General features: G+C 32.4%; 3 protein-coding genes across 5 annotated transcripts; 2 read left to right on the top strand and 1 right to left on the bottom strand.

Moving 5' to 3' along the window:
• Nucleotides 1–2,739: 2,739 nt before the first annotated feature.
• LOC108460344 (protein TIC 20-II, chloroplastic) lies at nt 2,740–3,521 on the bottom strand. Its single transcript, XM_017759801.2, has one exon. It carries the CDS (start codon nt 3,406–3,408, stop codon nt 2,788–2,790), a length of 621 nt encoding a protein of 206 aa, XP_017615290.1. The 5' UTR covers nt 3,409–3,521; the 3' UTR covers nt 2,740–2,787.
• A 2,984-nt stretch (nt 3,522–6,505) lies between these two features.
• Nucleotides 6,506–8,546, top strand: LOC108458761 (two-pore potassium channel 3-like). Of its 2 annotated transcripts, XR_008284428.1 has the most exons (3): nt 6,506–7,732; nt 8,000–8,229; nt 8,350–8,546. XR_008284428.1 is itself a non-coding variant. In XM_017758159.2 (2 exons), the coding sequence occupies exons 1-2, from the start codon at nt 6,699–6,701 to the stop codon at nt 8,145–8,147; spliced, it is 1,182 nt and encodes a 393-aa protein (XP_017613648.1). In that variant the 5' UTR covers nt 6,506–6,698; the 3' UTR covers nt 8,148–8,343. The 2 variants fall into 2 exon arrangements, 1 of the variants encoding a protein (XP_017613648.1); XM_017758159.2 differs by lacking the exon at nt 8,350–8,546 and having other exon boundaries at nt 8,000–8,343.
• Nucleotides 8,547–17,876: 9,330 nt separating this feature from the next.
• LOC108461000 (protein REDUCED WALL ACETYLATION 3) lies at nt 17,877–23,954 on the top strand. 2 transcript variants are annotated; one of them, XM_017760746.2, is made up of 17 exons: nt 17,877–18,223; nt 18,309–18,375; nt 19,586–19,677; nt 19,797–19,934; nt 20,027–20,083; nt 20,161–20,233; nt 20,932–21,090; nt 21,285–21,434; nt 21,547–21,802; nt 22,098–22,213; nt 22,300–22,386; nt 22,481–22,569; nt 22,685–22,747; nt 22,885–22,941; nt 23,078–23,174; nt 23,247–23,405; nt 23,565–23,954. In XM_017760746.2, exons 2-17 carry the CDS (start codon nt 18,343–18,345, stop codon nt 23,568–23,570), a joined length of 1,632 nt encoding a protein of 543 aa, XP_017616235.1. In that variant the 5' UTR covers nt 17,877–18,223; nt 18,309–18,342; the 3' UTR covers nt 23,571–23,954. The 2 variants fall into 2 exon arrangements, with proteins under 2 accessions (XP_017616235.1, XP_017616236.1); XM_017760747.2 differs by lacking the exon at nt 19,586–19,677.
• Nucleotides 23,955–24,458: the final 504 nt, after the last annotated feature.

The following is a 24,458-nucleotide window of genomic DNA, read 5'->3' on the forward strand; positions in this document are numbered from 1 at the left end:
AATGAACCAAATTATTATTTCATTAAATTGATTAATATAAAATATAATTTAAAGTAAGTAAAAGGAAAAAAAACCATGAAAATTTATATTATTATTATTATGAATTTAGTGGGGAATAATGATATCATCTTCTTCCCCACTCACCCAAAGCAAATAGAAAGAAAAGAAGCTTAACTCTATTTAGGGATTTTGGAAGCTTTAACCTTAAAATTCAAATAACTACATGATTATTTTCTTCTAACTTTTATGTTTTTGAAAGCTCGAGAGTTTAATCTAGTTGATTTATGTGTTATTTTTAAAATTATTAAAATTTTTAAAAGTTATCATTGTTAATTACTTGAAATTTTTGTATTAAATCATTAGATTTTAAATTTAGATGGGAAGGTTATTTTCATTGCATAGCAAATTTAAATACGTCACAAGGAAAGAATTATATATATATATATATATTTAGACCAATTATTTTAATAGCTTTTCAATATATTAATTGAAAATCTTATAGAAAGTTATTATTAGATTGATATTAGTCAACAGTTGCTATTTAAATATCGAAAACTTAAATTTTGAAAAAATTGAGAAAAGACTGTATGAAACTGTAATTCCATGTCATCCTTATCCCTTTCTAATAGGGGAATGACAAATAAAAATTTTCAACTTTCTTAGTTGGATTTCAAATTTTTTCCAAGAGGAAAATTTTGATTTGTAACGGTTAATTCTCGTTTTAATAGCTGTTAAATATTTCTATAAATAAAATAAATTTAATAATAATTGAGTAAACTTAATATTAGCAAATAAATAAGACAATTGTATTGAATAAAATTTAAGAATGTCAAAACATAACATAGACATTTTGGTATCTCCAAAGACGGTGATAATAATTAAGTAAAACATCAATCCTAAACTTTAATTATACTCTTTCGAGGGCGAGATCCAAATGTAAGGAGAAAGATCTTTATGCGAGTTTTTGAATTGATAATATTTTTCCAAGCTTCCATCTTTCAAATGAAAAATACCAATATCTCGAGGACCCAATATCTCATATGCATCCCTATCAATAAAATCATCCGTGAAATATATAGAATTAGGCTGACCTTCGGGAAAATTCAAAGCTGAAACTGCTAAGGTCTTATTATCACCCACAAAAACTTTATCTCCATCTATACTCTCTACCTCTTTCTTTTCTAACAATTTACCATTTTCATTATCTAAAATCAACTTGAAAACTGTGAATTTTTTTGTCTAATGAACATTTCTTTCACCAACCTATTCAAAATCTAAATGTTTATGGATGGAGTATAAATTTCCCATAGATGACTTAACAAGATATACTCTAAATGAATGATTCTCAAGCCTTCGAATTTTTGGCACGAGTGTGTTCAATTTTGGTGGCTTTGAACTTTCATCATCTTTTACACCATTAACATCGAACCATACAAGATTGCTGTAGTGCCCTATAGCATAAACCAAACCTTTATGGAAAAGAATATCAAGGAAAAGAGATTGATCTTCATTGACATCTATGTATATCCAATTTTCTTGGCAAGGTATGTAGAAGGCTAATCTGCCATAAACACTATAAATTACGACAACTACAAAATTATTCGAATGCAACAAGGGATCGTCTGATAACACAGCCTTTAAAATTTTATATGTGTAGTGCCCACTATCATATGCCATTCTGTCAAACTGAGGAAGATGAATGCTAAGATTTTTAAAAGGATTTGAAAGAGTTATATTGAAGCTCTCGTCCACTTTGACTAACCAACCATAACAAGAACCACAGTATCTCCATGTATAAGGCTTGGGAAATTCAATCTCAGCGATTTTTGATTTGGCTTGTAGGCTGTATAGTTTTCGCTTTGTGGTGCTTTTTTTGGATGGAATCATCAACATTGGAACTAGATTTGTGAACGATTGCCTCTTGATGTCGAGAAAAGTATTGAATAGTGAATGCCAATTTTACTAACAGCGCCAAATTGAACCTGACTGATGGGTTCATCTATTTTCTCAAGAACAGTAAGAAGACAGAGCTTTGGTAAATATTTTCAATCTGGCACAGAATTCCCCATACTTGTTAGGAGAAATAAGTCTGCGTGGAACCAGCATGGAATTGGCCTGGTTCAAGGTTATGTCCATTATTGTATTCATCGAATGAAGCAACCACACCATCCCTTGGCTCCAAACCGAAAGAGGACTCTGTTAATTTCTGTCCATCCAGTCCCGGAGAAGAAGACTTGGTTTCTTATGACCTCGAATAAACTAGAAAGCACAAATCGTTTGCCTTGGACCCTATAACCATATCTGGAGTTCATCGCTTTCTTGCCCATCCGTCCAAAAGATCAGTCGCAGGCATAACGTCTCTACTCGGGACATGCTTATGTCTCTCGAGCATTTTCTTTTTGAGAAACGGGTCCATCCTCGTTACTACTCATGAAGTACCCAAAAACAAACTACAATGAATGCTTTAAAGTAATCTGAAAAAAAGAGTCAAACCTGATAATACAAACTGTTGAATTAGATTTAGATACCAACAGCTTGTTTTTAACAATCAAATCAAGCTGCCCCATACAATCTATGAACAAAAACAATATACAAAAATATTCTATCATCCATTGATTAAGCTAAATATAATTCATTTCATACAAGAAAAATCAAAGCTACCCACCATCTAAATCAAACTTAATAATTATGAAGTTATAACAACAGTTTCTGGGTATTGCAGATTAAAATACAAAACAATTAAAGAAATAGAAGAACAATATTATTACTAAATTATACAAAGGCTGCTTAAATTTGCCTACCAGCAGCATCAGCAACGAAAGGTAAATATGGAGTCCGACCCAAAATACTAGAAACCACCCCATAAACAAAACACAAACAACTAAACACAAAAACCCCCGTATGTCCCCAAACCATGACCTTAAACCCCAACCCGACCCGACCCGGATTCAATATCCTCGTTAGCAACAAAGGCACCACCAGCAACACATCCAATGTCACAGCCTGCATCGAATTGAACCTAACGTAATGACTGAAACTCGGGTTACGAACCACACCAAGGTACAAAGCAAAGAAAGCGACGAAGCTGGCGTAAGGGACGGATTTATAGAGGGATAAGAAGGGTAAAATGGGGTCAAATAGGATACCCAATTGAGGGTATTGGATGAATAGGTAGCGACCGTATTGAAGGGAGTTGAAGAAGGGGAGACTGTAAGCTGCGACGGAGATTAACCGATCTGTGGCTGGAGTAGGGTTAAGTGACATGCGGGTGATGGTGGTGGTGGGTTTCTTTGGAAGGCGGAGACTGGGTTTTGGGTGGCTGAGGAAGGGGATATTGGGGTAGGGTTTGGGGTTTAAAGGGGAAGGTTTTAGGGTTAAAGAGGGTAGAGAGTAACAGAGAGCAGCCATTTTTGGTTTTCTTTGTGTGAATTGAAAGGCTTATGGGATTGGTTCTAATTTTTGCCTTTGGAAATTCGACTTTTATGTCTTGTGACGGACCGGTGAATTTTAGGGTTTCGTTAGAGAATAAACAGTAAATCTACCGTGGAGAGGTTTAGATTATATTTTGTTTCTCAGTCCTTTTATATTAGATAAAATATCAAATTGGTCCTTTATGTTAAAATTTTTATTTAATTCTACTGATAAAAACTAAAGTGGCTGACAAAATAACTAAGTATTTACACTTCCACGTGTAACCTTATGCTAGCTTACAGTGACCAATTTTTAACAGTAAAAATGAATAGAATTTTTAACAATAGGACTATTTTGCTCTTTGATTTAATGTATAATGACTAATTTGCTCATTTGTTGAGTAAAAGGGGCAAAATGCAATCCGACTCTTAGTACATGGGTCTCCATGGTTCCTTTACTAAGGAAAACACATTGTTTAGATCATGGGCCTAAATCAAATTTGGGTCGAGTTTAAATAACATATTTCATACTTATTCGAGCCCGACTCGACTTGAAGAATATATTTAAAATTTTACCCAAACTTACTTATATTTGTAAATGATTATTCTATTCCAAACCGAGCTAAGGAAGAGTTACGGCCTTAAAAGGCGTAAAAAAAAATACTTATTTTATTTTGGTTTGGTCATGAATATTGTATAAAGAATATAAAAAAATAATAATAAATAAAAGTCCACTCCATTTTGCCAAAATATCAATGCCCAAGTTTTATGACTTTGGGCTCACTATCTCGATCGTGCTTTTCCTACCTTTAAGGAGAAAAGGTCCTAAATCAAACTCTCAAACACGTGATTCATGGCCACATTTTTTAATCCCTTTTTAAATTTTAAATTTAATAATTTTATTTTTTTATTTATTAAAATTTTATGTATAAACAATTTTAACACTTTTTAATATTTACATTATAATATTATATATTATTATAAATATAATCCTTATGAATTATAAACAATTTATAGCATAATAAAATTTATTACAATTTAGAAAAGCAGTTGAAATGAGTTCGATCCTTAAATGTTTAAGTTTAACTGTTAACACTATTAAATATTTTTGTTAAATTCAGGTCAATTACAAAACATCATTTTATTATTATATGACTACTAATTGAATATTATTTTTTTCAAAATATTATGCCATTGAATTAAATCTATACAGATGTTGCTTCAAATCTATACGGACGTTTTCCCTCGAAACATTTGACATTTGAATCAGAGATGAGTGCACCATGGTCTGAGTGAACTATAGGCAGCTACAGGATAAAATAAAGTGTTGGAACATTTTCAATATATATATATATATATAGTGTTTCAATAGTTGCAGATGAAAAGCTATAACTAACCAAAAATTCTGTCACTTGATTATTAAAAAATAGTCATGTTATTCAAGTAGACACAGAGGCGAAGCTAGGGGGCTGGCATGGGCCTCGGCCCCCCTAAAATATAAAATTATATTTTATACCCTTAATTTTTTAAAAAAATTTTAATTAGTAAAGGTAAAATTACACTTTGGCCCCCTAAAATTATTAAAATTTGATTTAATCCTTTACAAATTATAAAGATATAAACTATAAAAAATTAAAATTTCATCCGACTCCCCCTAAAAAATTATGTTTATTTCTAAAGATATGTCTATCCATTTGAGTAGTAATATTCTTATAAAAAAGACATGAGATCTCCTATAAATAGGTGTGAAATTTCATTTGCATTACACCCAAAAAAAATATAGAAACAAATTTTCTTTCTATATATTACAGCAATTCTTTATAGAAATTAATGTCTATGCTATGCTCCGCTCGGTGTTCGATAGACTGTTTCCATTAGTGTAAAACGTAAGTAGTTATTGGGTTTCATTGTATCTTCAAGATTTATTCACCAGTAACTTTTTTTGCACACTATAATATAGTAGCTTTTAATCTGGAGCAAATTCACTGGTTCCAAAAGTCTAGGGTGGATTGGTTTGTTGCAGGAGAATGAAACACAAGATACTTTCGAGCATTAGTAAAAAGGAGAAGAGTTAACAATAGAATTTGGTCAATTAGTAACAACAATGGCAGATAAGCTATCTCAAGAAAGTCTAAATCATCTCTGTTCTCCAATTACTAATGACGATATCACCAACACAGCTTTTTCTCTTGGACCTGATGGTGTAAGCCTGCTATCTTCTTTCAAATGCATTGGGACTTTGTGATAAACTGGTCTGTCTGTTATGGGATTTCCTCAATGGTGGATGCACCGAAACCTTTCGTGCCTATCTTCGATGAACGGAGGAATTCGACAAGGAAATCCCTTATCTCCTTATATTTTCATTCTCTGCCATAATGTCCTTTCCTCAACCTTGATCAAAGAACAAGATGAGGGCCTCATTTATGACATTAAGCCAAGCAGAAGAGGTATTGCTCTCTCCCACCTGTTATTTGCTGATGATAGTTTCATATTCTTGACAAAATTAGTAATAAACTCCAAGGCTGGAGAGCTAATCTCCTCTCCCTGGGTTGTTTCTACAAGGTTCTAAGCAATGAAACTTTAGCTCTAGCTTCTTCAAGTTGTTTCTTGGCATCATTTGTTTCCTCGAAACTTTAGCTTCTTTCAAAGCCAAACTTATTAGAGCCTTGACTGCTTTAATTACCGCAATCTGGGCATTGCTAGGAACCTCCTCGATCACCATATCGGATTTCGTTTTCCCTCCTACGACAGCGGGTCCAGCGTCGGTAGCCCCAAGGGCCACAAGCTGGAACAGCCGCAGGTGCGAAAACAGTAAGTGATTTAATTTATTAATAATAAAATATAAGCGATTTAATTTGATTATAAAATATATAATAAAAAACAATATAAAATTATTTTCATTTAAATTTAATTATAAAATATAAATAATTTCTATACTTTAATTATTTATAACAGTAAAGCAAAGGGATTCAATTGGTGTAAATAAAAGTATAAAGACTAAATTGAAAATATATGAAAAGTACAAGGACTTAAATAAATTTTATCCTTTTTTCATAGATCTCTTTACGTACTCCATCTTCATGGCATTCGCATGAATGGACTAAATTAAAACTGTTCCAAAACAATACATCCATCTACGATATCCTCTGGTGCTAATAATTTCACTTTTTTTTTTTCATTCAAATTTTTATTTTTATTTTCCATTTCTCAAAATTCCCATTTCTTCTATTGTTCTTCATTGAATCTGCATTTTCTTTTAAAAATTTTCCCCTAATTTTCTTTTTCAAAATGGAAAATGAGCAATTACTATCATATTTAAGCCCTAGGAAAAATTTAAGGCCACCCCCAGTTTTTCTCCCATCAATATTCGAATCACTAAATTCACCAAAGCCGCCGCTACCACCATCATCATCTTCAGATACCATTTTAAACCTTCAAGAATCGCTTTTACTTCAAAATCAACAAAATTCACCAGCAGCACGATCAGACCCAAATCTCGCATGGGGAAAAATCAATCTCCACCGATGCAAAACGGCACCAGCAATGGCGGTTTTAATGGATGCAATCAACCCATCAATCCCTAAACCTAAATTCGGATCCGAATCAATTGTAAGACAAGCTTGTATACTTTTAATATTGTATTTATCATTGGGTGTTGCCATATATTGGTTTAATCGTCATCATTTCGTCGGTCCAAAAACGAATCCTGTTGTCGATGCATTGTATTTTTGTATCGTCACAATGTGCACTATTGGGTTTGGTGATATTACCCCTAATAGTAACGCTACTAAGTTATTTTCGATCTTATTCGTGTTGGTCGGTTTCGGATTTATCGATATTTTGCTTAGCGGTATGGTTAGTTATGTACTCGATTTACAAGAGAATTATTTGTTGAAAACGGTTCAACATGATGGTGACAAAAGAGATTTAGCAACTAGTTATATCATTGATGTTAAGAAAGGGAGGATGAGGATTAGATTGAAAGTTGGTTTAGCATTAGGTGTTGTGGTACTTTGTATTGGTATTGGTGTTGGTGTTATGCATTATGTTGAACATCTTGAATGGTTGGATTCCTTTTATCTTTCGGTTATGTCGGTTACGACAGTCGGATACGGTGATCGGGCATTTAAAACGATGCCTGGTCGGCTTTTCGCTGCGATTTGGTTGCTTGTATCGACGGTTGCCGTTGCTCGAGCTTTTTTGTATCTGGCTGAGGCTAGAGTTGATAAGAGGCATCGGAGGATGGCTAAATGGGTGCTTGGTCAAGACATGACTGTCTCGCAATTTCTCGCTGCCGATATAGACAACAACGGTTACGTAAGGTATGGATCTCCATGAGCACAATATTAAGTGCCAAGCTTTAAGATTAAGTTATATATTTTTATGAAAGTTAAAATGTAATCTTATCCTTGTATCGGCTTCCTCTCTTTGCCCCTGCACAACACGGTTCCGACATCTGCTCTTCGTTATTACAACCTTTATGATTTATCTATGACCCCTTTAAAGTAACTTTTTAGCTTCACCCATCTTTATGTTCATTTAGGTGTTTGTGATGTATGATTAAGTTTGATGTCGGTTTACATATGCAGCAAATCTGAGTTCGTGATATACAAACTCAAGGAACTGGGAAAGGTATCGGAAAAAGACATAATGCAAATCTCCCAAAAATTTGACAGGCTTGATTCCGGTAACTGCGGAAGGATATGCCTCGCCGATCTTAAGGATGGTCATCATTAGTATACAACTATGATTTTTGAAGGTGCAATAGGAATACCAACAAGTAGAGAAAAATAGTGGGTTCATGTTTTTGTATTCAAACGTAAGCATTATCGGTGTTTATACGAGCTTTTGTTCATGTTCAGTTCGAGTTTCCGTATGATTCGTGCTGATAGAAACTATATGTTATTCTAATTTAATGGTTTGTTTCTTTTTATTTTAGGTTGAAAAAGTTTGGCCAATGCATCATTCAACAACTTAATTCAAGATGCTTTGAAGGCGACAAGTCTACTAATTGGTAGTATATGTATGTGTATATATATAAATGTGAGAGACATATTAACATCGATCTAAAACTTTTATAATATTAATATTTTAACAATTTAATCATTAAATTATATCTATCTTATCGATCTAAAATATTATTTATATTTATATATATTTAATGCTTTAATTTTTTTACATAAAATGAATAGTTAGAAATTTTTTAAATTGCCGATTGAGTCTTATCTCGATTGGCATTGACATTGTTGTCAATGTAGAATGACATGGGTTCAAGTGTGCTAAAGCTTATTATCCTCCTGAGTTAGGGAGGGGCTATGAGTAGTTCTAAGCATTATGTAAATTTTTTTTTTTAATTTAGGCATAATGTCAAATCTGCCCCTTAACATTTAGTCAATATTTCCGTTAAAAATAACAATTCAATTCTTTTTAAAGATTGATGGTCAAATTTGACTATTTTAAAATGTTGAAGGTCAAATTTAACTAAAAAATTAAATTGAAAAATATAAATATTAAGGACTAAATTTGACATTATATCTATAATTTATGTCAAATTCTACATGAAAGATGTAGGATATGAGCTATAACAGTTGAATTATTAAATTATTAAAAACAATAAAATAATATTAATTTAATCTATAATCTAATTTAAAAAGAATTATTTTATATTTTTCAAAAATATATATATTGCTAATACTTAAAAATGTTAATACATATAAAATTAAATTAATAATATATAAAATAATAATAAGTACGAAATGACATATCGAAACATACTGATACTAGTGCGTATCAATATCAATAAGAAAACGGTATATTCACCAATACGATATTAATTACTTTAATAAAAAAATATTTTAAAGAAATTTGAAACAATTTCATTATAAGTTTTAATTATATCTGTTCTTTTTGACACAATTCCTAGAACTACCCGTAATCCCTCTCCAACCCATAAATGGAGGATAATGTGTTTCAACTAGACTTGTCCATGGATCGGGCCACTCGATTTGAATCGAGACAAATTAACGAGCCCTATTTTTTCATCTTAATTTAATTTAAAATTTTTTAATTGAATCAAGTCGAATCTAGTGAAATTGTTTAAGTTAAATTAAAAAATTAAACATGTCAAAATATCTGTTACAGATAATTAATTTCATATTAGAACATATAAATTTGAAACTATATATATATTTTAAAAATTTTCAAAAAAAAAAGAAGAAGATATTTTAGTACGATAAAATTAAATAATTAATTAACTTATTCAGCTCCAAAATTATTATTTTAGTAAATTTTAAAATTTTAACTTACTTTATATATTCTTCAGAATTTTTAAAATTGTTAAAAATATAAATTTTGGAATTTTATAAATATTTTATTTTTTTGTAATTTTGTTGAGAGAGACTAATTTACTTATTTTTAAAATTGACGGGGATTAAAAGAGTATTGACACCAATCTATTTTCAAATTATTCGAATAGTAAAATTCAATTTAATTCAACCCGACTCGAACTCGAATTATTTTTTTAGTTGACTCGAATAACTCAATTCGATTAACTTAAAATTTAATTTTTTTTAAATTGAATCGTGTTTTACGCACTCTTAATATTTTTTTTCAGTTATGTTTTTTATTTTGAAAAGCATAATTGTCAGTATGCTGCGAGACAACACAAATTTTATACTTTGAATTTGTGCTCTACAACATAATGGACATGGTAAGTTTGAAAGTTTTCTTAAAAAACGAGAGGGTTTAGATAAATTGATAGAATATGTAAGTATTGAGGGCTAAATGTATTATTACATCAGTTAAAAAAAGGTTTACCGTTATCAATTTCACCGTGGATAATCAAAACAGAAACGAATTCAAACGTTAGTGCCTAAAATTAAAAATTTTTAAAGTTGAATGACCAAAACAGAAAATCGGGCTTAATTGGATCAAAATTAAATTATCCCTTTTAAAAAAGAAAAACATTTCAATAAATAGAATAGCATGTGCAATTGTCAGATGATTGAAAAAAAGACAAAATAGAAATTCAAAGAATATAATTATTATCCACTTGACCTGATCTTATAATTTCTGTTATATTATATATAAACATTAAATGTATTAAAATTTAAGTTAAATAAAACTGTGTGCAAATACACGATTTATGTTAATTAATGGTATTTAAATGAGGAAAAATTTCGATATTCTCGGGTTGATATTGTCTTTGATCGGGATTTTGTCTTTTGATTATGAAAAAACTTTTGAGTGCAGAGTTCAATTGAGTGAAAGTATCTCATTGGATCAGGTTGTGTGTGACGCAAGATCGATTATCACGTATGGTCCAACATAATGACACGCTTTCACTTTGTTGAATCCATTGACTCTTTCGACAATCTTAGGCAATTGAGAGACAAAGCTCTAGTCAAGGAAAATACTGATTTGTTGAAGGGTTTGTTGGTTTTCGACGGATGACACTTTGAAAACTTCTCTTAAAAGAGTTAGTCTCCCTTCAAAATACATATTGCAAGCACTGTTTTCAGAACCGGACCGGATTGAGAATCAATAGAGGTACTGGTTTGGAATAAAGGGTTGGAAAAGTTAACCCACTAACCGATTGAACCAGTTGAATCTCTATTTTTCAAAAACAATTTATTTAATTTAATTGATTAAATTAATCAGATCAAAAACTAATAATCCGACTGATCCAACCTTTGATCCGGCTATGAAAACCTTCATTTACAAGAGCTTGTTTTTTTGTTAGGTTGTCAATTATAAGGTTAGAAAATCATACCTTTATTAATTTGCCTAAACCATTAATAAAACAATATAAAGTTGTTTAGAATAGAAAAAAGAAAAAACTCATTTTTTTATCATTTAGTTTAAACCAACCCAAAATAATAACATTAATAATTAGGTAAGGTTCCTCAGTTTGTACTTTTGCATAGTTCCAATACTTAAAAAATGTAAATTATAAAAAAAATAGTGGTTAGATTCTTTTAATATTCTTTACAATAAGATCTTTTAAGTAAATTATATTGGTAGTTGTGGATTGAGTCTTAGCTCGATTAAAATGGATATTATTGTCAATACAAGAGTACGTGAGTTCGAGTGCACTAAAACGTATTATTCTCCTACTTATGGGTTAGGGTGGGACTATGGGTAGATTTTGGTATTGTGTTAAGAAGAGCAAATATAATTATAACTTATAAAGAGATTATTAAAAAAATTATATCAGTAGTCATCAAACTATTTTTGATTATTTAATTATAAAAAATTATAAAATGATCATCTAACTCTCCAACTTTTTTTATTTTTATTCCTAGCTGTTAAATTACTAACGAAAAGATAACTTAACAGCTTTTAAAATAGACATGATGATAACTTTAACCTCAACATTTACCCATTATAAAATTTGGTCTTTTATTGGTGTTTTGATTTTCTTTGTGATATCGAGGTTAATTTTTTAAAAAAGGAGAAAAGATAAAAATTATTATATTAGATATTTGGTCGTTTCCATTATATATATCTATATATATATTTATCATATTTAGTTGATAAATCATTAATTTTTTCTTTTAGTTTTTAAATAAAAGGGTCACAAAGAAAAGTAATATCAAATTACACAATATGTAAATCTTGATAGTTAAATTTCTTAAAATCAAGGCTAAATTGATACAATGTGTAAATGTTGAGGGTTAAATTTGTTATTATGCCAATTTTAAAAGCTATCACATCGTCTCTTGCTAGTCATTTAACGAATAGTGATTAAAAAAGAAAAAAATTAAATAATTGGGTGATTATTTTATAACTTTTCATAATTCAATGACAAAAATAAAATTTACCAATGATTCAAAGTGACTACTAGCGTAGTTTACCTTTTTTTATATATATATTTTGACTCTTACAAATATAAATACATAGCCAAAGCAATTATAGTATGATTTAATCAAATCAGTATAAAGTATAATGGATGAAGAATCGAAAAGAATTCAATGAAATCCTTATCATACACATGCGGGAACTAAAGATTCGTACACTACAATTGTAAATGAAAAGACTCTGTGAAAAATAAAATAGAATAAAATAAATAAAATAAAGAACACACAAATTTTACGTGGAAACCCTTTCGGGAAAAAAACCACGGGCAGAGGAGAAGAAAATTCACTATGTCGAAAAATTTTTTTTCAAATACAAGAGGAATAGACTGTGTCTATTTATAGGCTTGCAAAGCCATATTCTAGTAGGATTGAAACACCTTATCCTAATCAATATAAAATAGATGGAGTTTAATAAGGTTTAAAACCTTATTCTAAAATAAAATAAAAGAAGTCTAGTTCTATATGGATTTTACTTTTATTTTATTTTCCATCGTATTTTATTTAAATAAGAATTTGGGTCACTTAATTCTAACAATCTCCACCTTGACACAAATTCTCAATGAACAAGTTCTTCATCGCGAACTTTCAATAAACAAGTTCTTCACCTCTTCCAAAAACCCCTTAAGGGTTTAACTTCAACAATGAACACCAACCAAGTCTAAGCAATGCTCAAACTTGGTTATAGGAAGTGACTTAGTCATCATATCTGCAGGATTTTCATGAGTGCTAATTTTGCTCACAACAATATCACCACGAGCAATAATATCACGAACAAAATGATACCGAATATCAATGTGTTTTGTTCTCTCATGAAACATTTGATCTTTTGTAAGAAAGATGGCACTGATTGTCACAAAATCTTTGTGGCTGATTTGAAGGTCTTCATTGAGTTCACTAAATAGTCCTTCAACCAAATAGCTTCTTTACAAGCCTCAAGAATCGCCATGTACTCGACTTCAGTGGTAGACAAAGCGATCGTAGTTTGCAAAGTGGCTTTCCAACTAATTGCACAACCTCCGATTGTAAAGACGTAACTCGTGAGAGATCTTCTTCTATCAAGGTCTCCAAGAAAATCAGCATCAACATACCCTATAACTCCATCTTTAGTTCTTCCAAACGTAAGCAAACATTAGTAGTGCCTCGTAAGTATCTTAAAATCCACCGAATCGCTTTCCGGTGTTCTTTACGAGATTCGCCATGTATCGCTAAGCGCACCGATCGCATATGATAAATCGGGCGTGAACAAACCATAGCATACATGAGAGATCCTCTCGCACTAGAGTATGGAACATGTGACATGTACTCAATCTCATTATCGATTGAGGAGATAAGGTAGATGAAAGTCCGAAATGGGTCGCTAAAGGAGTACTAACAGGCTTAGCACTCTGCATATTGAACTTGCAAAGAACTTTCTCAATGTACCCTTCCGACTTAGGTACAATTTACTTGCTTTTCTATCTCGAGAATCTCCATACCAAGTATCTTCTTTGCTGGTCCTAAATCTTTCATCTCAAATTCTTCACTTAGTTGGGCTTTAACCTTTCTTATCTCTCTTTTATCTTTTCTTTGCTATCAACATGTCATCAACATAAAGAAGTAGATACACAAAAGAACCATCAACTGTTTTTCTTAAAGTAGACACAACTGTCAAAACTACTTCTTTTGAAATCATGAGAAGTCATAAAGGAATCAAACCTCTTGTACCACTTGTCTTGGTGATCTGTTTCAAACCGTAAAGGGACTTTTTCAAGAAGCAAACATAGTCCTCTTTTTCGAGACTATAAAACCCTCTCGGTTGTTGCATGTAAATATCTTCCTCAAGTTCTCCATGCAAAATGCGTTTTACATCTAACTGCTCAAGCTCCAAATCATGCATGGCCACAATACCAAGCAAAGCTCGAATCGAACTATGCTTAACAACCGGAGAGAACACATCATGAAGTCCACTCGAATTTGATCGTAACCCTTTGCAACAAGCCTTGCTTTATATCCGGGTTCTTCAACTCCCGAGTCCTTCTTTCTTTTAAACACCCATTTACAACGAATGCCTTTTTACCTTTAGGAAGTTTTACAAGATCCCATGTTCGCTTTTTGTGGAGTGATTCCATCTCCTCTTGCATAGCAAACATCCACTTTTCGAGTCTTCACACTAATCGCCTCGAATAATTAAATGGCTCTTGATTCGCATCTATATCTTCACCACATTTAAAGCATAAGCAACTAGATCAACCTCGGCATACTTCTTTGGAGGTTTAATTTCTCTTCTTGTCCTGTTTTTGGCGATAGAGTATTGCGGTGAAGAAGCAACTCTATTCTCAATTTTGTATCTTGGCTTGAGGAGTTGATTACGTATTAACTGATGCTCCACCGCTTTTGGTTTTCTTTATTGGAAGAGTCTTTAAGAGATAAGTTAGGTAGCATAGCGTTTCATCAAAACAACATCTCTACTAATCACAACTTTTCTATTTTCAGGACACCATAACTTATAGCCTTTTACACCAGCTTTATAACCAAGAAAAACGCATTTAATGGATCTCGGTTCCAATTTTCCATTATCAACATGAGCATACGCAGGACACCCAAAATCTTTAAATCAGAATAATTAGCAGGATTACCGGACCATACCTCTTGTGGAGTCTTTTCTCAATGGCAGCGGATGGAGATCGGTTGATCAAAAACATGCAAGAGAGGTCGCTTCGCCCAAAATGACTTGATAAGTTGGCATTTGACAACATACATCGAACCTTCTCCATGATCGTTCGTTCATTCGTTCGCAACGCCGCTTTTGTCATGGAGTATGACGAATCGTCAAGTGTCTCATGATCCCTTCGACTTGCACAATCTATTAAACTCATCGAGCGTAACTCTAAGCCATTGTGCATGCGGAGGTATTTTATCTGCTTTTCCGTCTGTTTTTCAATCATAATTTTCCAAGACTTAAATGCGAAAACACATCGCTTTCGCTTCGGGAAGAACGCCCAAACTTTTACGGAAAATCATCAATAAAGGTTAGCATATAATTAGCTCCACCTCTCGAAGGCACTCGGGCGGCCCCACGATCGAATGGATATACTCCAACGTTTTCTTCGTGTTATGGATTCCTCTAGTGAATCGAACTCTCTTTGCTTCCCAAAACACAAAGTGCTCACGAAATTCGGTTTGCAAATTCCTTGCCCATTAAGAAGTCCTCTTTGCTTAATTCGCCATGCCATTCTCACTCATATGCCCTAGGCGATATGCCAAAGTTTAGTAATATCATCATCGACAAGGAAGAGGAAGCGACAATTGCATCACCAAGATAAGATAGAACCACATAATACATATAACTTGGCAATATTTCTTTGCCCTTTCATCACAACAAGGGACCCTTTGAAATCTTTAAAACCCCACTTTCACTGTGTATCTGCACCCTTTTGAATCAAGAGTACTCAACGAAATTAAATTTCTTTTCAATTCGGAACATGCCGCACGTCACTAAGTGTTCGACAACTCCATCAAACATCTTAACTTTAATTGTTCCAACACCGCGATTTTACATGAAGCATTATTTCCCATCAAAACAACACCTTCAGATCTTGTTTCATAAGTTGTAAACCAATCCCGATTGGGACTCATGTGGAAGGTGCACTGAATCAAGTATCCACTCTCGCTTACTTTAGAATCATTGATGAAGCGACTAGAAGTTCACCATCGCGTAGTCTTCTACAACATCGCCTTCACCGAATTTTCCGTTGTTTTCCCTTTTGATTCGCACCTCCTTTTAATCTTATTTTGTAGCTTATAGCACTTTCAGTTTAATGTGCCCTTTCTTCTTGCGAAGTTGCAAGTTTTACCTCTGTTGAAGACTTGATCTACCCTTAGATTTACCACGAGGATTCCGTTCTCGTGTTCTACCACGATCATCATCAACATTCGGTCTTGTCTCCCACGAACAATGAGACCCTCTCCCGAGAGTTGGGTTTAACCACAAGATGCTTCATCTTATCATACGAGGTTAAAGAATCATAAACCTCATCAACTGTGAGAGACTCGCGGCTATATAAAATCGTGTCTCTAAAGGTTGAATAAGACGGGGGCAACGAACAAAGTAGAATCAATCCTAGATCTTTCTTATCATCTTGAACCTCCATGGCCTCCAAGTTTGAGAGAATTTCTTTAAACAACATTAAGTGTTCGTATCTGAACACACCTTCCTCCAAACGATGAGCATAAAGACGCTGCTTCATATGCAACTTGCTTGTTAGAGTTTTCGACATACATATTTGTTCTAGCCTCTTCCATAATACAGCGACAGTTTTCTCTTTCATCACATCCTGCAAAATTTCGTTGGACAAATGCAGATGTAATTGTGTTAATGCCTTTCGATCCTTACGCTTCTTCTCTTCATCTGTTAATGTCGAAGGCATCTTATCTATCCTAGCAGGCATCCTCTAGATCCATCTCGCAAGAACGCTTGCATCTTAATTTGCCACAACGCAAATCTGGTGTTGCGATCCAACAATGAATTTCATACTTCAAAGACGCCATTACTGTGATCGAGATGAATAACCCTAAGCTCGATACCAATTTGTGAAAAATAAAATAGAATAAAATAAATAAAATAAAGAACACACAAATTTTACGTGGAAACCCTTTCGGAAAAAAACCACGGCGGAGGAGAAGAAAATTCACTATGTCGAAAATTTTTTTTCAAATACAAGAGGAATAGATCGTGTCTATTTATAGGCTTGCAAAGCCATATTCTAGTAGGATTGAAACACCTTATCCTAATCAATATAAAATAGATGGAGTTTAATAAGGTTTAAAAACCTTATTCTAAAATAAAATAAAAGAAGTCTAGTTCTATATGGATTTTACTTTTATTTTATTTTCCATCGTATTTTATTTAAATAAGAATTTGGGTCACTTAATTCTAACAGACTCGAATTTAGATAATAAAGATTGAAAGCCTCCACTTTAACCAACAACATAAAAACCAATGAACTGGTTCGATATTTGATTAAATTAATTAAATCTTTGATATTTAATTAAATCGATTCGATTCTATATACTCTATAATTTTTACACTTAAACACCTAAGTTAATATTAAATATAAACAATAATCAAACAAAATAAAAATATGATGTGACAAGTTAATAAAATAATATATTTTTATAAGGCATTATTGTTCGGTATCAAGTTTTATCATACGTAATTGTCATCTATAAGTCTTTAATCCCGTTACATGTTGATGTCATGTGAGCATTTTTAGTCTGGTGGGTCGGTTTTAATCCTGAGTTATTTTGATTCTTAGTTCAAGTGTACTTTATATTTGATTTAATTCTAACATGTAATTGCTCGAACATAAATTTATGATTGTTTTACTATTACATTGTATTTGTATTTGTAAACTCTAAAAAAAATTATGACCCGACAAAGTCAAATAGGCTTTTGGTCAATGGTACTTGACATTTCAAATTTGAGTTCATCGCGATCAGTAAGTGGACCAAAATAGATATGGTTGTCAAATTAAGGTACTAAAGTGAACAAAAAACTAAGTTTAGGGGGGAAATTATATTATCCCTTTATTATTTATTTATTTTTTCTTGAATTAAAAAAAAATTATAATTTTCTCATTTTTCCTTTGAGATCTCACTGTCTCCAACTTCACATCCACAACGCTCAAAGCCCGAAGCTGAAAGCAAAATACTAACCAGAAAAAAAAAAAAAACCCAACTACCACCACGATTACCACCAACCGTTTTTTTTTTCAGAGGAGTGAGAACGACGCTGCATCCGAAACCTTTTCTTTACTCTTCAACCAAGCTGCTGCTCATTCATCCCTTTCTCTCTTTTTTTGGTTTCATTATTAAACACACCAAAAAAAGAATTTCAAATTATTGGTTTTAAGGTGATCGTATTTATGATCACGTCGTAGCTCTCTATTCCACGCCATTGTTCTTCTGTTTAACTCGGTAACCGTTTCCTTCGTCGTCGTCGTCGTTTTTGCTGTTAATTTTAGGATTTTGTTGGATTTTTATTTTTTTTTTATTTTTACAGTTTTGAGGAGGTTATTGTTTGGTCTAGAGAAGAAATGGTGGTTTCTGGGCCAATTACGCCTGGACAGGTACGGTTTTTGAATTGATTTGAATTTTTATTGATTCAGGGTTGCAGGTTTAGTTTAGATTTAGTTTTTGAGACGAACAATATGATTTTTGAGCTTTTTTTTTTTTTTAGTTTTTGCTAGTATTGAGTCTGTGATTTCTATGTACTATTTTTGAATTTTTATTTATTCAGTGTTGTTGGTTTAAGTTTAGATTTAGTTTTTTTGAGTCGAACAATGTGATTTTTGAGCCTTCTTTTGTCGTTTTTGTTAGCATTGACTTTGAGATTTCTATGCACTAATTTGAATTTTTATTGATTCTGTGTTGCTGATTAAGTTTAGATTTATTTTTTTCGAGATGAACAATGTGATTTTTGAGCTTTTTTTGTCGTTTTTGCTAGCATTGACTTTGAGATTTCTATGTACTAATTTGAATTTTTATTGATTCAGTGTTGCTGGTTAAGTTTAGATTTAGGTTTTTGAGTTGAACAATGTGATTTTTGAGCTTTCTTTCTTTCTTTCTTTTTTGTAGTTTTTTTTTTTTAATGCTAGAATTGACTTTGTGATTTCTATGTACTAATTTTGGATTCTGGTATTTGGTTATTGTGATTTTGTACTTCTTTTTTACTATATTATTTGAAGGATTATCAATTCTAGTAAATATTTGCAGAATATATATTTTTAATTATCATGCTAATTAATATGATGGTAGTACTTCTAATGTTAGACTTCGTTTTCGCTTTTTTAAATTACAGCATTTTTTTCTTAGAAGAACTTAAGAATTTTTATAATAATTGTATCACGCAACTGTGTGCTTGGTTTGAATGTGTGAAGATATTTGACTTGTAGCTTAGTGACAGTCTAGAGAATGATCTAATTGACTATTGTTTAATTATGATAATACTAGTCTTCATAATGTATTGAGTCTATGTGAATTGTTTGGGATGCAAATTTACTTGATATTTGATGAAAATAACTTATTTGTATTTGTTATAATGCGGGAATCACATTTTCATTCATCTACTGCAATTGATGTTTCATTTTTCTTCTTTTAATTGTTTTCGACCATGCTTGTATGTGTATATTTCACTCCCCTATACTAAATTTAACTATGTTGCCTGTTCTTATGTAAGTATTGTTTTATCTTTCTTTGCCCTTTCACACTTATTTCATTCTCTCGCAGACACTAGCTTTGCATGAAATACTTGATGAAACCTTTTCTGTTATGTTTCAGGTGTCTTTTCTTTTAGGAATTCTTCCTGTTTTCATTGCATGGATATATTCAGAGTTTCTAGAATACAAAAGATCTGCATCTCATTCTAAAGTGTAAGAAAATGCCTCTCTTAGGAGTTAAAATGGCTGTACAAATTTGATAGGGGTTTATATTCATTGGATTTATTGACTTCAATATTTGCTGATCCTAATGTCCGAGTTTCAATTTACAGCCATGCAGACAATAATCTGGTTGAATCAGGAGATGAGAAAATTAAAGAAGATGACCGGGCTCTTTTGCTTGAAGGAGGTCTCACTAGATCAACATCTGCTAAAGTCCATAGTTTAACCATCAAAACAAACTTGATTAGGTTACTTCCTTTGAGTTTCAGTGTTGTTATGGAGTTCTCCATGGTTTTACTCTTTACACCCATCTTACCATTTGCTTCTTTTGATTTTCCAGGTTTTTGACTATGGAAGACTCTTTTCTGTTGGAAAATCGAGCAATTTTGAGAGCAATGTTGGTCATTTGCAGAAATACACTTTTTTTGTCAGCTTTCTTTTCCATCTTATGTTTAACAATGTAATCTAATGCAGGGCTGAATTTGGTGCTATCCTAGTGTACTTTTATATATGTGACCGCACAAATTTACTAGGAGAATCTACCAAGGTGTTTTAATACTTCTTGTTTGTGATATTAATTATAATTTGTTTTCATGATTTCCTCTTCTTCTTTTTTTTTCAATTTTTTGAAATGCTTCTCAAGTATATTGTTGCATCTTCATACTGATAGGGTCTTGGTTTTCATTTTTATATGTTTCATATTTTTTTTAGTGCTTTCTGGTCATGATTTCATCTTGCTTTCTTGTCAGTCCAAATTCCTTTCCCCTTCACTATGAAAAAAAGAAGACTTAATCTGGTTCTCTAGTTCTGTAAAAGCTCTTCAAGTAATTTTTGTGGTCCCGAACCCTTTGAACTCATTGTTTTTCTTATTTTCCCTTCTAGGTGAATGTTATTTGTGTAAACAACCTTTTATTTTTTCCCTTTGTACTTGCATCCTTCCTTTTGTCCTCAAATTTGGGAAAATACTAATCTGTAATAAGCAGTTTGTGAACACCATGTCCTTTCACTAATAGTTCAATATACATAAATTCCTTAAATTGCCTGAAAGGCTGAAATTATTTTCTTCTCTTATGGTTGGAAATGTTTGATGGCTAAGATTTTCCCTTGTTATTGGTTAAAGTGGCTATATATATTAGCAATTGATGATATATTGAGGTTTAGTGCTTTGTTTTAACTCATTGAAGAACACTATAGAGAATTATTTATCTATTTTAAATTATTTCTTATGTGTGTTTCCTTGGACAGAAATACAACCGTGACCTTTTCCTCTTCCTCTACGCTATTCTCATCATAGTTTCAGCAATGACTTCCTTGACGAAACATAATGATAAATCGGCATTCTCTGGAAAGACCATGCAATACCTCAGTAGGCATCAGACTGAAGAGTGGAAAGGATGGATGCAGGTAAGTGTTTATTGCTAGACGATCTCTAGATCTGCACTGATGCTCACACGAGACATTTTCTATCTCTATCACGTTATGAGATTGCTTGTGTATGCAGTTCCATGGGAATCCCTGATATCCACTGACCTTTTCTTCTTCTAATAATTTTTCAGAGCTCTGTCAGCTGCACTTACGTGTCTTTTTTGCCTTTACAGGTCCTATTTCTAATGTACCATTATTTTGCTGCAACGGAGATATATAATGCAATACGTGTCTTTATTGCCGCGTATGTTTGGATGACTGGATTTGGAAACTTCTCGTACTATTATATTAGAAAGGATTTTAGTTTAGCACGTTTTACCCAGGTAATATTCTCTCTTTGGGTTATTATGCCATATCAGCACTCCAGCTGTGTAGTTTATATATTTATGCTTATCGGTGAACCAAAGATCCTTGTATAACTTTGATTTGATGCAGATGATGTGGCGACTAAACTTTTTCGTGGCATTTTGCTGCATTGTTCTCAACAATGATTATATGCTTTACTACATCTGCCCGATGCACACGCTTTTCACCCTGATGGTGTATGGAGCTCTTGGGATTTTCAACAAGTATAATGAAAAGCCATCGGTGATGGCTGTGAAATTTCTTGCATGCTTTCTCGTAGTTATATTTATTTGGGAAATTCCTGGAGTTTTTGAAATATTCTGGAGTCCATTGGCTTTCCTTTTAGGTCAGCGACCTACCTACTTCTTTCTTCTACTTTTCATTTGATTTATCGACTTAGCTGAGTAGTTTACAGTTTAGATAGTTCATGTCCTTTTGATATGCTTCTAAATAATATATATTTTTTATTGCATTTTCAATCGGAATGTTGTGCTTTCCGATATGAACCTCACGTGTGAACATGCAAATGAGCCCCATTGAATTAGTTTTCAATTTTATTTCAAAGTTCGTTCATTGTTCTTGGCTTCCATATGTTATAGCTGTTTGGTAATATCATTTCTTTTTCTCCCTTCAAATGGCAGGGTACACGGATCCTGCAAAACCTGATCTGCCTCGGTTGCATGAATGGCAATTTAGATCCGGTCTTGACCGCTATATATGGATAATCGGAATGATATATGCTTATTATCATCCCAATGTAAGCTTTTAAAATCTTTTGGTTACATGAAAGTCATGTTTTCTTGGTGCACAAGTACAATCTCTTTATATTGTTTTAAATCGTAGGTCGAGAAATGGATGGAAAAGTTGGAGGAATGTGAACCCAAGAGAAAATTCTCAATCAAAGCAAGCGTTATTTCGGTTTCTCTATTCGTAAGTTTCCTGATCTTTTGATTACTATAGTTTCGATTATGCCTATCGGTTTTCTTATGTAAGCTTTGTTTGTGTATTTTCTTAAATTCTTCAGGTCGGGTATCTGTGGTATGAATATATCTATAAGCTGGACAAAGTTACGTACAACAAATTCCATCCCTACACATCTTGGATTCCCATCACGTGCGTATTATTGACTTCTTTTCGTAATTTACTCGGATTATTTGAGGAAGTTTATATTACTTTAGATGAATTCCGGGATCTGACTCTCTTCTTCTCGGCTTTCTTATGATTCTAGTGTCTACATTTGCTTGCGGAATTCCACCCAGCAGCTTAGGAATTACTCTTTGACTCTGTTCGCGTATGTTTCCAGACTATAACTAATTTCATTCAATCCGTGCCTCGTTACAACATTGTCGATTATTTATTTGCGTTTTGAGGAGCGTCAGTTGTTATGTTGCTCTTAACCTAATTATGCTACGTTTTTGTGCTTCTCAGGTGGCTTGGCAAGATAACTCTGGAGACTTATATTTCTCAATTTCATATCTGGTTAAGGTTTGTTGACAGATCAAAGTTTTCTCTTTTTAATTTGTCCCTCAAAATCGATATCTACGAAATAGCACTGAAGCGCCGAAAGAATAACAAGTTTACGGGTCTATAAGATTCTCATAATTGCATTTCATACGTGCAGATCAGACATACCTAATGGACAACCAAAATGGCTACTTTCATTTATCCCGGAATATCCACTACTCAACTTCATGCTTACAACTGCCATTTATGTCTTGGTAAGAAAATTTTCCGTACCTTTTCCAACAGTTCGTTTTGTTCATTTGCTTGCTGTCTTCGCCCTTCTACAGGTATCTCATCGGCTTTTCGAATTAACAAATACGCTCAAGTCCGCTTTCATTCCCACAAAAGAAAACCGACGACTACTATATAATGTTGTAGCCGGAGTAGCCATTTCCCTCTGTTTGTACTGCACCTCACTTATTCTTCTTCAGATTCCTCGTTCAACGGTAAGCTCCTAATCCCATGAAACATTAACTAATTTTCCGAATTCTAAACGATGCATCAGCTCCATTTCTTTGCCATCCCGTAGTAGCTTCTTACGAGCTAGACATTATCAGAATATTCACCATGTTCTTAACCTGTAAATAACGGTTCCACCATTACAGGCCTGAGAAAACACGATTCATGAATTAGAACGAGCTTTAACACGGGACATACGAAAAAGAAAACGTATACTTGGAGCAAAAATAAAGAAAAAGGAACTTGGAATGTATCTATAGAATCTCCCTTTTGAACTAGATGTTTCCGACGATTGCGAGTAAAATATGTCGTTTTTTTTCATCTGTCGAGCCAAAACTAGAAGTCTTGGCTCCGGCTTGGGTCACCGATGATCGGAACAGGCGTACAGGGAGTAAATCTTTCTTTTTCTTTTTTACATTTCTGCTGTAACATTGCAAAATTTTGCATATATTGTGTTTTCTTTTTGTATTTTTTTCGAGCCATTCATTGAAGAAAATGTAGATTCTATGTGACATCATTTGAAATCCAATACTAAATGCAATTGTTCTTTTTTCTGAAACTTAGAAACAAGAAAAATAAATCAAGTGAGAAATTAGGAATTAGGGTTAATAATTGATTAAAAATAATAGTTTAATTATTAAAATGAGAAAATAAAACCCGACCAAAATGGTATAATTCAAGCTTAAACAAAAAAAATTATTGTTTATAAATTATATTTAATATTTATTTTACATTAATTCATATTTAATTATTAAAATATAAAATGTTCAATTTAAAAACTTAACTTTGATCCAACTTGGTTTGACTATAAAAGTCAATGATTTAAATCCATTCAATATGAATTTGAATTGACTTAAATATAAATTATATTTAACTGTCTTAAGTCTAAACCGATTTGAATTTTATGAGATCTAAACTAAAATAATCTAAAATCAAAATAATTTAAACAAATAATCTAAAATTAATATGAACATATAATAATTTGACTTGAAAACTCAAACTTAAATTCGAGTGACTAGAATCCAAATTTTAAAAAAACT

The sequence above is a fragment of the Gossypium arboreum genome, chromosome 6 (assembly GCF_025698485.1).
Source record: "Gossypium arboreum isolate Shixiya-1 chromosome 6, ASM2569848v2, whole genome shotgun sequence".
NCBI lineage: Eukaryota > Viridiplantae > Streptophyta > Magnoliopsida > Malvales > Malvaceae > Gossypium > Gossypium arboreum.

Coding starts and splice junctions, on each gene's coding strand:
- LOC108460344 (XM_017759801.2), bottom strand. CDS start 3,408: ATGGCTGCTCTCTGTTACTCTCTACCCTCTTTAACCCTAAAACCTTCC.
- LOC108458761 (XM_017758159.2), top strand. CDS start 6,699: ATGGAAAATGAGCAATTACTATCATATTTAAGCCCTAGGAAAAATTTA. Junction 7,733..7,999: donor GACAACAACGGTTACGTAAG/GTATGGATCTCC, acceptor TTACATATGCAG/CAAATCTGAGTTCGTGATAT.
- LOC108461000 (XM_017760746.2), top strand. CDS start 18,343: ATGGTGGTTTCTGGGCCAATTACGCCTGGACAG. Junction 22,748..22,884: donor TACTCTTTGACTCTGTTCGC/GTATGTTTCCAG, acceptor TGTGCTTCTCAG/GTGGCTTGGCAAGATAACTC. Junction 23,175..23,246: donor CAACTGCCATTTATGTCTTG/GTAAGAAAATTT, acceptor GCCCTTCTACAG/GTATCTCATCGGCTTTTCGA.